The sequence below is a fragment of the Lampris incognitus genome, chromosome 2 (assembly GCF_029633865.1).
Source record: "Lampris incognitus isolate fLamInc1 chromosome 2, fLamInc1.hap2, whole genome shotgun sequence".
NCBI classification, from domain to species: Eukaryota; Metazoa; Chordata; class Actinopteri; order Lampriformes; family Lampridae; genus Lampris; species Lampris incognitus.
In genome coordinates this window covers 44,345,908-44,361,281 of record NC_079212.1, presented here as the reverse complement: position 1 = coordinate 44,361,281, position 15,374 = coordinate 44,345,908, and the positions used below count along the sequence as shown (strand labels likewise).

Here is a 15,374-nt window from a genome sequence, read left to right as displayed (position 1 = left end):
TTTGCAAACTCTTATTATCCACAGTCAAGCAGGCTTATATTCTTATTGTACTGCAGTTATGAGTTCATAAATGCAAATGACAATCTACAAAACACAGGGATTACATATGGCCAGGTAGGCATAGCTGGTAGACGTTTAGTCTCATGGTCTTTACTTACTTTTAGAGTGTTTGATTTATGATATTCTGAATTGCTTGGGCTTTCCTTAATGACTGGGAACTCTCGACCGTTGGAGCAGATCAAGTCTTTTACAACCCATACAGAGCCTCTAAAGCCCCTTTTCCACTGGACAAAAAACCCCACTAACACCCGCTAATATCTGGCTTTTGTCTTTAGTGGGAAAGGTTACAATCGGCATTCCTTCCTGGGACAAATGACTGCAGTAGTCATGGGTATTTATCGGCTCCAGCTCCGATTGGCAGTGATGGAAACATGACACCCTGGTAGACGTGCCAATGTTTGCCCCTTTTCCGGTGCGATGATATGACGGGCATTGAAGTTGCAGACGTTGGCGTGTAAATAGACAAGAACAGCATGCAACAGCAGTTTTGTTCTTCGCCCCATTTTCAGCGCGTTCGCAATGTCAAGCGTGACATGCCAGAAAAAAACAAAAACAAAGGTATACTTGTGTACTGACAATGGGAAAGGAGTCAATCGCCTATTTTTTAGCGGGTTTTCCCGTGTTTAAAAAAACCCACATATGCGTGCTAATTTTGGGAAAAGGGTATAAGAAAAGTAAGGGGCACACTCTGAACTCACAAATTGAACTTGAAATGCCCAAGAAATGGATCAGGCCATTGTTGTCCAAAATGGGGCATTGAAGGATCATCTTAGTATTTGATATTCAAAGAAAACCCTGGTCTACAAGACACAGCCAACTTGTGAGACGAGGCTGTGGAGTCAGCAGTTGCAATTAATTATTGACACAGACCAACGCAGAAGCCAGAGTGAAAGTTTATCCAGAGCACTTCACTCTTTCTCCTCGCCGTGTGCACACAGGACGAGATAGAGGAGGGGAGCCATTCATTATTCACTGTGACACATCAAGGAAACAAAACCAGATCCCAAGAAAGATCACATCACACATTTCCTCCCATTTTGCCAGTGTTTTCCTTTCCCTTAAACAGTTGTGTGGGTTAGTGCTGCTGCCCCACTTGGTGTCGTGTCACCAGAGGGTTTGTATCCACTAGCCATTGTTTGTCTTCTTACAGTTAAGCAAAGCAGTTGGCACTGTAGACCCAGTGTTTACTGTCTCTTGTTATTTAACTCGATATTTGTTCAGAACTAGGTTCAAGATGTTTCTATTTCACCTCATGGGATGATGATGTAATAGAGGCCGAAGGGCATTTTGTGCGCACAGGTCCAGTGATAGTTTCCTAGTGTCCAGCACGGACCTGGACATGATGACTAGTTTTTTGGGGTCACTTTCAGGATCAGACAGTACACTTAAGTTCGAGGCCCAAGAATGTGAAACAATGCCCCTCTTTTCAGTAGTTTTCTTACCATGCATGTCTAAAAGCCCTGGCATGTGCTCGCACCTGTGCTTTCCACCAAATGCAGTGATAAGCAACAGTCCAGAGTAGCTGATGGAAACCACTTCTGCTGGAATGGAGGCATGACCCTTAGTTCAAAGTAATAACCACATTATTTTATTATCTGCCATGATGGCTCAGGGGTACAGAGGTTGACTTTGATGATGTTCTTTATGAGGTTGTGTTACATTCTGTTTTTATGGATTTTGACACTCGAATCACACAGCTTGTTCTCCGCAAGACCTGAAAAGAAAGACCGCATCGATGATAGCACCGATTTAAGTTGTCGCAGGCCTGCAAGCTCCAGGTGGTCTCACAAAGTTAGGTGTGATGGTGTATGGGCTCATTGTGTGGCGCACATCTGTAGCTGTGTTACTGCCTTTAAAAATACATCAGTCTTGAACTCTCTATACAGTATTATCTGTTGCACTTGTGAGTAATGGATAAGTCAATGTAGTCGCTTGTTGTTTAGTGCAGTCTGTGCTGTTGTTTAGTGCAGTCTGTGCTGTTGTTTGGTGCAGTTTGTGCTGTTGTTTGGTGCAGTCTGCTGTGTTTTAGTATTTTGACAAGAGCATTACCTATACAAGCTATGTTTTATGCATAGGCCTGGGTGATAAAACGGTAGCGATATGTACCGGCGATAGACACGTCATCAATAGCAATCGTTTCACTAGAAGCCACAAAAAAAGCGTGCTCCCCCCCGGCTCAAACAGCCTATCACAGCCCATAATACTGGATGTGCTACGAGTGACATGCAAACAGTCTATCATTTAACAAGTGTGTTGTTCGGTTACGCCATCGACATCTGACACAACAACGGAAACGGCGTGGGGTGAGAAAATAATGAGTGCAGACGGTGAGGAAATTGTAGATTAAAAAAGGACAGCTCAGCTTGCCAGTTGGGCAGCTTTGTTTTTCTGTTTTTTGTTTTGGGGGGGGGGCTGTTTCCCATGGCGCCCGTGCAACTGCTGCCGTGAGCTGTGTGTCGAGAATTGTGGTCACTCGCTCACGGATGACATGAGAGAGGGAGGTGTAGTAGGATGCATCGTGGAGCTAGACAGTTTTGTGCTTGTTAAATCTTGACCTATAATCAGAACATTGTTGTGTGTAAACTGCAGGAAAACTGCCCCAACCCAGAGTGGTTAGGGCCCCTGACCGAGAGCGGTTAGGGCCTCAACCCAGAGCGGTTAGGGCCCCGACTGAGAGCAGTTGGAGTGCTACAACACACTTATTTTATCACCTCAGCAACTTACACCCTTTGCAGTAAAATTATCACTTGTGTGCCTTGATAAATAAAGTGGTTAAATTAAAACCACTGCTTTTTCCGACACACACAGAGATGCATTCATGTGACGAACACAAGCCGACTCCGCCCCCCTCCCGAAGACAGCGTTGCCAATTATTGCTGCTTCATCTAGTCCGCCCATAGTCGGATCTGACGTGACCGAGGCGCGAACCCCCGTCCCCAGTGGGCAACTGCATCGACACAAAGCCGATGCTTAGACCGCTACACCACCGCGGACCCGTATCATGATACCTTTTCAGCTATATCACCCACCCCTGTTTATGCAGCTACATTTTTGATCTAAATCATCAAATAAACCTGTTTTTAATTGGCAGCAGCATGGAAACCTTTGTCATGGCCCTAATAATATGGTATTGTGCTATTTGTGCTACAGGCCTGAGGCCTAAACCCCAGCCCTATGTCATGGCTAGTGGTGTTGCTAAGCCGGGCCCCTCCAATGGCTACCCCATGAAGGCACAGCTTCAAATCATTGGTAAGTCTTTCATCTTTATTGCTCCCCAAACAGGATTTCAGTCACCACGGTAAGAAGAAACCATTTTTATGAAATCTTTTATGAATTTGTTCTCTTCTCCAGTCAGTTGCACACTGTTATTTATTACATCAGTGCAAAGGAAAGCCCAAAATCATAACTAATTTCCTGCCTTGTTTGGGGGCTAATATTGTGCTGAGGTTTCATACAGGGACACAGCCTAATAGCCAGCATCCAACCGACTACAAAGAAGTCGTGGGATCTTCTGACCTTTTGACTCGCAGCTCTGTTATAGGCTTAGCTTGCTTTTGCAAAACTCATAAAGTCACATTTCTCTGAAATGGTCAGTTGACCATATATAATATAGCTATGTAATACTATATAATATATAGTATGTAATATAGCGCTATGATCCTATACATGCATAGTATATAGCTATATAGTAATAGTCAGTCCCGTTATTATATATATGTGTATATATATAAATAAAGAATTTACTTGACTCTGTGGATTTATATATATATATATATTCCACTCATTTGTTGATCACTTTTATCAACACCATTGACGGCTTCCGGAACCCCCCCCCCCCCCCCCCTCTCTCTCTCTCTCTCTCTCTCTCTCTCTCTCTCTCTCTATTTATATATATATATATATATATATATATGTATATATATAGATTTTACTGTTCAGGCCCTGACCCCTTCAATCACGCCCCTCAGTTGTATTATCCTTGAAATGCTGTATATATCAAGAGTTTATCTTGATAGTGTTTGCCTACATCTCTTCTACTTAATTTTTTTTAGCTCCTTCTGTATTCTCCTTTTTTTCCTCCTTTTTTCTTATCTATCGGAATTTATGAGTTCTCTCTCCACTTCACTGTCTTCTCCACATCTTTCTATTTTAGTGCTATCAGCAAAACTGAAGGAGAACAAAAAGAACTGGTTTGGTCCCAGTCCCTATGTGGAGGTGACAGTCGACGGGCAGTCCAAGAAAACAGAGAAATGCAACAACACCCACAGCCCCAAATGGAAACAGCCTCTCACTGTGTGAGTCAGTCATACTGGGGCTATCAGGCCCATTTGGTGTTAAATCAAGGAAACGCACACAACTCTGGCGACAACATCTGTTTAGTGTTACTGCTACAGCAGTAGCATCAACGCTAAACGGCAGCTTTGAAAATCTCTATTTCACAAAGTGGAAATGCGTAAGGTTATGAGCATAATGATATCAGAAGGGAGAACTTTTATAGTTTTTAATTGATGGAAATGTGTTGTTAGAATGACAACATCTTAAACTGAGCTTACGTCACTTACAAGTCTGATCACCAAACCCAATATTTACGTAATTATACATAAAAATAAGTTACTGTGGCCAAACTTCAATCATCTAGTTAGTTTGCAGATACTCTTCTGGTTAGTTTGCAGATACTGCTCTGGTTTGTTGTCAATTGTTTAGCAGGGTTTTCAACTGAAGCAATACTTGTGATCATGTAACAGTCCTTACGTCATATCCCCAGAGTCAGCACTCACACCAAGGACTAAGTCAGACAGTTGAGTCATGTATTAAACCATGTCCTAATTTTCAAAGATATGGTTAAACAGTGGGAGCATTGTTCATCTGCATTGCTCCTAAATTTTGATTATCCCAACGAACATCCAAAAAAAGAGAAAATTGGCGAATGCTACAGGGTTTCTTAAATAGTTTTTCTGTACTCTTATTTTACAAACAGCTATGTGTGTACAAATAGTTGTTGCATGAAGCCTATGGAATTCCTAAAGGTTTAGATATGAGAGAAGAAATATATGAAAGTCACTTTGGATTCATTTATTTTGTTTGACCCAAGGTGAATTTTCATGGGTTAAACCTCACACATGTAGTTTTGTTGGCACGTTTAAACATGTTGTGAATCGGCTGCAACAACTATTGGATTTCAAACTAACTTTCGCAGCTGTATGAATTTAAGTTAATATTTATCTGACGCATATATAAATATGACCTTAATATTTTTTGTGATATGTAATGCAGTGTAGTACATTGTGGTGGGTATAATGCAGGTGTAGCACTTGTTGAAATGTGCTTAAACTTAGATTTAACCACCTGGCATTTACCACTATGCATTAGTACGACAGCTGTTTCCCAGCAGGCTTGAATTTTGTAGCTTGATGATTTCCCATAGGGGGCATCATGCATAGGCGGAATTTTTAGGCACTGCAAATAGTAGTAATGGTACAATAGTAGCAGTGTTTATTCAAAAGCATAGATAGTGTAAAGCTAACTTTGAGTAGCCTTTTATGAGGTGGCCAACACGCAGCTGGTAGTAAGGGATCACTGAAATACATGCAAATAATATGGTGGGCTTTGAGGAAAATGGCAACATAAAAATGACCGTTGGCCTTAGTTGCTGGCAAAACATGCATCTGAATCACCTTTAAAAGTTGTCTTTTACTGTTTTATGTAGTTATTTTTCACCAGTGTATACCAGAATTACCTCTCAACAGCAGTTTATTAAGCTGATGCTGCAACTTTTATATAACTTTCACCAGGATGCCTTGCCTTCTGAGTATTATTTTGCTGTGACTCACCAGGTTTGGGTTTCAGGAAGGACATTTTTCTTGCTGCGCAATTATGAGTTCAGATGTAGTTGTTTGTACTCCGAGCCAACACGGTCTGGATAGATAACAGGCTGTCCACATTTGGTCAGAATTTGCGTCACCTGCAAGCAGGTGAAGAAAATAAGTGGTCATGGAGAAGAAGGGAGTGTTTGGCTAGCTTGAAGGATACCTCTCCAGACCTGTTCATAAAGCCTGCTAATGCCACTGGAGTTCCTCCAGTCTCAACATTTCACACATCAGATGTCCACTTTTTATTTTAGCCTGTCCAGGATCGCTTGGTGTGTACAGTGACCTTCTTAAAATAAAGCTCCTCTAGAATTTCACCGGGCGGGGGGAGTTATTATATAATAAGTGTTTACTACGGGAAAGTAATTGGACCTGGGCTCATGTGTTCACAGATGTCTCTTCCTGGGGGCACTAAGAGTGCTGGTTGAAACAGCTGTCATGGTCATGGTTATGAACACCCACTTGTACTGAACAGCTTCTGAATTGCATTGTCAGGGCAGGACAAATACTCTCCTCAGTGACCAAAATTAAACAACATTACTTATTTTTGAATAGAGAAACAAAACAACAACCATGAAATCCTTACTCAAGGATTGCTTGAGTAAGGATTGCCTTATTTAACAATCAATCTTGCAGTTGAAGCAATCTAGTTCTCTGCCCGTGATATACCGTTATGTGACGGATGAAGTAGCAGAACCTCTCCTTTGTGTTGAGCGTTTAATGTGGTGTGATGTTTTGTGGTGATACAGAACTCGTTTATATCATTCACTTAAAGACATACTGCATTCACATGGTATTTCTGAGATTCTGTGCCAAATTACCCATGGTGCATTTCTGGGGGATTTGTGATCTATGGAGTTTCTTTGCATGAAAGCAGGTGGAGTTGAGGTGATTGTAAGATGGGGTTCTGATTCTGTCTATTTGTCACTGTGGATGTGGTCTGTCCCTAATGTAACAGCAACTGGTTTGAGTACATGATGAGCGTCAGGAGTGATTTGTGACAGAAGGGTACCAGCAAGAGTTAAAGGGAAGGTTTACAAGATGGTTGTGAGACCAGCTATGTTGTATGGTTTGGTGACAATGGCACTGACGAAAAGGCAGGAGGAGTAGCTGGAGGTGGCAGAGTTGAGTGCACAAAGGGAGGCGAGTTGCGAAGACGCTGGGGTTTTATAGGTGGCCAGCACTGGGTGGCTTCGACCACCTGAGTGGGGGGTGAGGGAAAAGAGCTGCCTCAGGTGCCGAAGGCGGCGCCTCGAAGGGGGTAAACCAATAGCAAAGAACGTTAGAGGGCGGAGCACATACAACATAGAACCTGTCAGATGGACTAATTAAAAAAACAAAACCCACCAGCTGCAAATCGTGGTTGATGTTTATTACCTATCCTTGTTACTTTGATTCATTCTGTTTGCTGTCCCAAAATGAGTTAAACTGAATGCTTAGAAGGAGGGATGCAAAACGGCATTGGGCACGTGCTATGAGATCGAGCACTCATTGCTAGTGTGCCTTTACTCACATTGTATATTCCACAATAAATAGTAGATAACCAGAGAGAAACTAAAAAGGAGCGAAACAGTTGCTACAAAAACTCAGCGTAGCTCATTTTGGTAGCTACTGACTGCAAACTTGTGAGTGTGAGGAAATGTTTAGATTAGATTTGATTAAATTTAGATGATAGCTGGGGGGAAATTGAGTCACCGTCGCAGAAGACGTGAATAGGAAGTGTAATGAAATAAAGCAATATACACGATATGAGGTTACAGTTCCTGTGTTTTGCTTGGAACAGCTGATTTATTATTACATATGCTGACCCAATGTGTTAATCTGTGATTGGTTAGCATTTAGGACATCAGGCTACAATGTCTTGAGTCATTTCATGTGCAGCATCAAGTCAAGTCAGTTTTATTTGTATAGCCCAATACCACAAATTACAAATTTGCCTCAAGTGGCTTTTACAGCAACACAACATCCTGTCCTTAAACCCTCGCATCAGATAAGGAACAACTCCCTAAAAAAAAATCGCTTAATAAACTACCTAACTCAGCTATTAGGGGGTTGAGCCTGTGTGTTTGGGCATGTCCCTGGACACCTTTCCTCACAGATGATTCATAGACCTAGGCCTAAGACACCTCATGAAGGATGCGTGGTTGAGTCCAACATCCAAGTATTATGTCTGGGAATGTTCTCATTCATCCAGATCATGGTTATCCAAAGGAATTGAATCAAGTGCAACTGGACTTGGTATATATCCGTGAAGATGTTTCGCCTCTTGGATGAGAGGCGAAACGTCTTCACGGCTATATACCAAGTCCAGTTGCACTTGATTCAGCTCCTTTGGATATCCAGGTACTACTACTTCTGCAAACAATCTCAGCAGACTTAAAGAATAGGTTCACTTTTATTGAACCCGGACCTCATTAAAAGGTTGTCAGTCATAATTTAAAATCATATAGATGATAAATTCACCGATTAATGCAGAATTGAGAAACTTACCACTTTGATAGTCCTTTTGCTGGGCTTCAGCACACAGTCCAACGGGGCAGTTATTTAAGCCTTCAAAAAACACGATGTGCCCATTTTAAACCATTTTAAATTCAGCAAAGTAATAAGTTCCTCAATACTGAAGCTACCAGTCAAGTTTTAATGAGGTCTGGGGTAAAAAAAAAAAAGTGAACCCATCCTTTAAAGGGAAATGAAATACAGTAAAATACAGTTATGATGATAAATTATGATGTAAACTAATGCTGCTGCTAATGACTGAAAATGAAGAGCCCATACAACAAAGTCTCGCAGCGTTAGTTTTTTGCACTTCAGCTATGTGAATAGACAAAGGGAATGGCTGATGGCTAGCATTAAGTGACCTACTCCACAATGTGATGTTTCACACATTTCTTTATTTCAACTGCATTATAACTCACAACTGAACTGTTTCTCAATCTGTCCCATCAATACACAAACACACATGTCCACCAACAGGATCGTGACTCCATTCAGCAAGTTGGTGTTTCGTGTGTGGAGCCACCAGACCCTGAAGTCGGACGTTTTACTGGGGATGGCTACGCTGGATGTTAGTGATACGCTCAAGTCAAACGATATGAAAAGTGAGTGCACAACACTGAAATGCATGCACTTAATACACACATAATTGTGCAATATACTCTATTCCCAAATGTACTGAATCGGTATTTTTACTGCCGTAAAGCCCTGAACACTCCACTGGTTCCCTTCTGTCTTAGTTTACCGTATAACTAACAAAAGACATTTAAAGAGTGAATGATTTCCAAAGAAAAGAGCTTTCTGTGTGTATATAATGATATATTTGTGTGTGAGTGTCCCTTCCCCTCCTTCTATCATTGGGGGCTCTCTGCTTTCTCTGTCATTGTTTTTGTGTGCGGTTGGCTGCGTGCGTGTGTGCATGCATGTTGCTCCAGCTCCTTCACACATCCACACATGTTGGGTTTTTCTCACATGCACTCCTGTGCTGTCACGCTTGTTAATGTGTATTGTTCTGATATATGGGATTATGTTTACCTCTGTGTATGTGAAAGCCTTCACTGTCACTCTCCCTGGCTCCTCTTAACACGACAGGTTATGTAATTCTGGTATGGGGTGGGGGGGGGCAGAATGCCGGACTTAAATGTTGAGCTTTCCGGAGGAGCCATAGGTTGAAATTGAGCTGACCAATAATGATACCTTCTTAACCTCAGTGGCTCAGTGGCTAAACTTTAAGTTCATGTCCATTGCAGCTGAGAGGTTGGCACTGACAAGGGATTAAAGAGTCTTTATCAGTCCATTATCAAATAAAAAAATCTTAACAATCACATTTGTATATGCACTACATGGCCAACATCACACCCATATGTGCTTGTTGAAAATCCCATTCGAAAACTATGAGCGTCGATATGGAATCGGTCCCCCCTTTGCTGCTGTAACAGCCTCCACTCTTCTGGGAAGGCTTTCTACTAGATTTTCTAACATGACTGTGGGGATTTGCCCCCATTCAGCCAAAAGAACATTAGTGAGGTCGGGCACTGATGTTGGGAGAGAAGGCCTGGCTTGTAGTCGGCGTCCCAGTTCATCCCAAACTTGTTGGATGGGGTTGAGGTTAGGGCTCTGTGCAGGCCAGTCAAGTTCTTGCACACCAAACTCGGCAAACAATGTCTTTATGGACCTCGCTTTATGCAAGGGGGCATTGTCATACTGAAACAGGAAAGGGCCTTCCTCAAACTGTTGACTTTAAGTTGGAAGCATATAATTCTCTAGAATATCATTGTATGCTGTAGCATTAAAGTTTCCCTTCATTGGAACTAAGGGGCCTAGACCAAATGATGAAAAACAGCCCCAGACCATTATTCCTCCTCCACCAAACTTTACAGTTGGCACTATGCATTTGGGCAGGTAGCATTCTCCTGGCATCCGCCAAACCCATATTTGTCCATCAGACTGCCAGTGAAGCGTGATTCATTACTCCAAAGAACGTGTTTCCACTCCACCAGAGTCCAATGGCGGTGTGCTTCACACCACCCCAGCCGACACTTTGCGTTGCACATGGCCGTCTTAGGCTTGTGTGCGACTGCTCGGCCATGGAAACCCATTTCATGAAGCTCCTGACGGAACAGTTCTTGTGCTGATGTAGCTTCCAGAGGCAGCTGGTAGAGAGTGTTGCAACCAAGGACAGACAATTTTTATGCGCTTCAGCACTCGGCGTCCCCTTTCTGTCAGCTTGTGTGGCTTACTGCTTTGCAGCTGAGTTGTTGTTACTCCTACACGTTTCCATTACACAATAGCAGCACTTATAGTTGACTGGGGCAGAGCTATCAGGGCAGAATTTTGATGAACTGACTTGCTGGAAAGGTGGCGTCCTATGACGTTACCATGTTGAAAGTCACTGAGCTCTTCAGTATGACCCATCCTACTGCCAATGTTTGTCTATAGAGACTGCATGGCTGTGTGCTTGATTTTATGCATCTACCAGCAATGGATGTGGCTCAAATAGCCAAATCCACTCATGAGAAGGGGTGTCCACATACTCTAATATTTCATTTTGATTCCATTGGCCTCACTGGTGCTTCTAGGAATTATTGTGAACTTGCAGAGGTTTCCAGCGCCTTCAAACTCCTGAGGCTCTCCACTTGGAGGGGTTTTATTTCTCCAAGCAAAGAGAATCACTGGCAGAACAGGTGAAAGCACAGCCCTGTCTGCTTTCCCATCACTTTTCATCAGCCCAGGGCCTGAGCTTGTCCTGTGTGACAGATTGATTAAAATTATCTCCAAGTTACAAGCAGCACTAGCTCGTCAGCCCCGTCTGAGGCCAATCAGGTGTCTGTCAGGTTAAATAAAGCAAACCTTAGAGGGATCAAATGAATTACAGGGGTTTCAATTATGTTGCCTATTAGTAAATTCTGCAAAGTGATGAGTGATTTAATTTTTGGTGTTAATTCATTTAGAGGTTTAAATTTCACGGGGGCTTAAGCTAGAGCCTTTAGTTCCTTTTCTCCTGCTAGATTTGATGTGTCATTGCACCCTGTCTTTGTCCTCAAAGACTCCATTCAGTCCCCTGCCTTGGCCATTTGTATGCATCGAGCTGTCCAGCAGCGCTAATAACGGAGAACTCAGTGGAAGAGTCACATGTCAAGAGCATGACTGTAGCTCCCTGAGAAACAGACGTATAGTCCTCACCCACTGTCAGAATTTTGGGGCTAATTGAGTTTCGGGTTCTGATTTGGTTTACATTGGTGATGGCCCAGTTTTGGAAATAGCTCCTGGAACTTAATACCAGCCCTGCTCAGGAGGTAATAGTAAATCTCAGTACCGCGAACATTCAGGCGGAGTGAACAGCGCCATTGATCACGATTTGTTAAATAATGCGTCTTCACGCCATCACCACCACGGCCCAGCCACAACCACCTTATTTAAAAAACGGGACAAAAACCGTTGTTTTCGGTGCACAACATCACATGACAAATGATGTTGGCAGTGTCACTGTCACGATTTGTGTCATATTTCCCAAGCATCATGGTTCTTGAATTACAAAGGAAGCAAAACGGAACTCTGGCCTACCAGAGTTAGTACTTACACGGGTTCTTAAATGTTCTAGATACAAAAAGTTCCATGTTACTAATCGTCATGTTCAGACAGTGATTAAGGGCTTATGATCCCTACAAACCTCTTAAAATCATTTATAGATAATAATTAGTCTGTTTTTTTTTTTTTTACCTTTTATAGATGAGCCCAGTATTTTTCCTTCAAGAACCAAATTGTTTGAAACAAATATAAGTGTCCTGTTCCCTGTCTGGTCTTTTTCCTGCCATCTGTTTTGCTGATTTTATCAGCTGATTTTAACTATATTGCAGGCATGTCATATGTACATGCCTATGTATGTCATACAACATTCAGCAATGGAAAGAACCCCTGTTTGCTTTGTGACCAGCAGCCGTAGCTCTTAGAGGAGCTCTGAAGTTAAGTTTATAGGCCAAAGATGACCAGAGCTGTGTCCGACATTGTTCCCTATTTGTAATATAGTGCACTGTGTTCACTGTCACCCATTTTGGCTGAGTGCCCAAATTCTAACTGTAAAATATATTTCACTATATTGTGCCCTGAACAGTTCCCACATTGCGACTGGAAATGTAGTGTCCAGCGCATGTACACCACTTTATGCTAAAAATATAATAATGCAATGCTTTGCTTCCTCTCCGTTCTGCTCGTGCACTCTTTTCACAGTTGAATGCCACGTGATGGGATGAGAAGAAGCTGCAAAACGATGATTTAGCAGTGTCCAAAATCTCCATTTTATTATCCATTAAAGAGGACCCAACTGAGTGTAACATATGTAGGGAATAGTGAATGAGAAGGAGGGAACGATTCTGGACGCAGTTTAGGATTTGGTCGTCAGTGTCCAGAGGCTCTATAATTTGTTCAGGTTATTTCCTGCTTGTGGAGCTTACGCTAGCAGAACCATTCTTTTAATAAACCTCCCAGAACCAATTTTTATAGACTTGCTATTATGTGATGTTTGTTATCCATCATGTTTTTCTATTTAAACCACTACATTTCCCCTTTTTCATTTTCCTATGAAAAAGAGAAGTAATCGGCTGCCATTTGTTATGTAATAGCACTTTGTCAATTGCTGTTCCAAATCTGTCTTTTTAAATTTAAACATACGAGAAGCTGGACTGAATGTGTTGGTAACCTGCAATAACTATAACTCTTAACAAAAATTTCTTTAGGAATGTTAAAAAAATCCGTTTAAAGTAAGATAAAAAAAAGGGAAATAGTTACCTCCTGTACATTTTACAAATGGTCTCTGTAGAGCCTGATTGGTTGCACTGAGAAAAAGCTCTGGGGGCTGCTATTTGGAAAATAAAATTTCAAAATGCTGATTTACAGAGCAGAGCCAATGGTTCTGAGGATTGTGAGCACTACGAACAGTTGGAATTGAATAAAAGTCATAATAAGTTGTTATAAATATATAACTGTACACCCAAATTGGACTTAAGAATTGACTTTGTTAGTAGGTAACTTCTTTATATGTTAATGATGTTGTGTTTTAAGATGTTTTTATATGTTTTTATATGTTTTTATATGTTAATGATGCCGCCAACTGGCGGCACGGTGGCACAGTGGTTAGCATGGTCACCTCACAGCAAGGAGGTCCTGGGTTCGAGCCCCGGGGTAATCCAACCTTGGGGGTTCGTCCTCTGTGTGGAGTTTGCATATTCTTCCCGTGTCTGCATGGGTTTCCTCCGGGTGCTCTAGTTTCCTCCCACAGTCCAAAGACATGTAGGTCAGGTGAATCGGCTGTACTAAAATGTCCCAAGGTGTGAATGTGTGTGCGCCGGCCCTGTGATGGCCTGGCTGCCTGTCCAGGGTGTCTCCCCGCCTGCCGCCCAATGACTGCTGGGATAGGCTCCAGCGTCCCCGTGACCCTGAGAGCAGGATAAGCGGTTTGGATAATGGATGGATGATGCTGTGTTCATTACTTTGTTTGTTGCTAAAAGTGTAGTCGTTCCTGTTGTGGAGGGGGTACTGCGTTTGGTCGCGCACATGTGCGCGTGTGTGTCCGTGTCTGGGTCTGTGTCTGTCCGCAACTAATCTTGCATGCTACTGAGCTTATCAGCCTAATATTTTTGACTGGGCTGCAACAGTGGGGCCAGCCCTACACACATAGTTGTTGAGTGATGGACCATAATTGAATGATGACCATCACTGGTTTGACAGCCGAGTTCCGACTGAAGTTACATGATTGGTCGGCCGACCAAAAATGGCGTTGGTAAACACAAAAGTGGGAGTTTCCCTACTGGCCGTGAATCAGTGCAGTGGTTCCCACGCTAATGAACGTAATACATTGCTGCTCGTGGATACTACTGAAATGCCTCACGACAAAAAAAGCCCAATTCACAAACACCAGCGCTAACAGCCACACGCAGTTAGAAATTAGTGGCGTCTTCAGAGAGTTGGTGGTAACTGAAGCGCATTTATAAAGCATGTCACGCCCAGATTTTCCAGTGGTCATGGCAGCAGTGATTGGAGCCAGGCAATTATTAAAAAAAAAGAAAAGAAATTGGCGCTATTTAACTGAATAAATATTCAAGGTTTGAAAACTGCCGTCCAGTACAGCCGCTGTTCAGGGAACCGACATCAAAACAGCCGCTTTTTAAATGTAGTCACGCAAAAACAGACGCTTTTGAAATGTAGTCGTGGTCCAGCCATATACGAGGTTTTAACCTAGTCTTGTTTGTGCACAGTTATGACTGTATGATCAAGAAGCTGTTGTGGTTGCGGTGATTCAAGACGTTTGTTCTCGCTACCGCCGCTCCCCTCTCTGCATTCACTTTCTAGCTTGCTCGACCAACGGTGCCCCCAGTTGCTGCCCGATCTGAGTCAACAGTGTCAAAATATTATGCATTCAGGTATGATTCTTGAAAGTAAACGAGAAGTCGATCGTATCAGTTTGAATCCCCGTGTTACCTCTGGGTTGGTCGGGCGTTCCTACCGATACAATTGGCCGTGTCTGCGGGTGGGAAGCCGGATGTGGGTATGTGTCCTGGTCGCTGCACTAGTGCCTCATCTGGTTGGTCAGGGTGCCTGTTCAGGGGGGAGGGGGAACTGGGAGGAATAGCGTGATCCTCCCATGCGCTACGTGCCCCTGGTGAAACTCCTCACTGTCAGGTGAAAAGAAGCGGCTGGCAACTCCTGAATGTATCAGAGGAGGCATGTAGTAGTCTGCAGCCCTCCCCGGACCAGCAGAGGGGGTGGAGCAGCAACCGGCGAGAGCTCGGAGGAGTGGGGTAGTTGGCCAAATTCAATTGGGGAGAAAAAAAGGGGGGGTGTTCTTCTTTTTGTGTGTTTTGTCTCTTTTTTTGACAAATGAATTACACTCAGAATACGTGTAGAGAGGTAGAGTGAGACTCTGTAACCATAACTACAAAAGCATACAAAAAAACCCAA

General features: G+C 42.8%; 1 protein-coding gene across 1 annotated transcript in view; it reads left to right on the top strand.

Annotated features, from left to right (window-relative positions):
• The window catches only part of itchb (itchy E3 ubiquitin protein ligase b), a 43,808-nt gene that overhangs the window by 1,813 nt on the left and 26,621 nt on the right, over window positions 1-15,374 (top strand). The window contains exons 2-4 of the mRNA XM_056275425.1: window positions 3,211-3,309; window positions 4,214-4,355; window positions 8,901-9,025. Of these exons, the coding sequence (XP_056131400.1) occupies window positions 3,240-3,309; window positions 4,214-4,355; window positions 8,901-9,025 (337 nt within the window). The 5' untranslated portion in view covers window positions 3,211-3,239. The remainder of the gene's footprint in view (window positions 1-3,210; window positions 3,310-4,213; window positions 4,356-8,900; window positions 9,026-15,374) is intronic.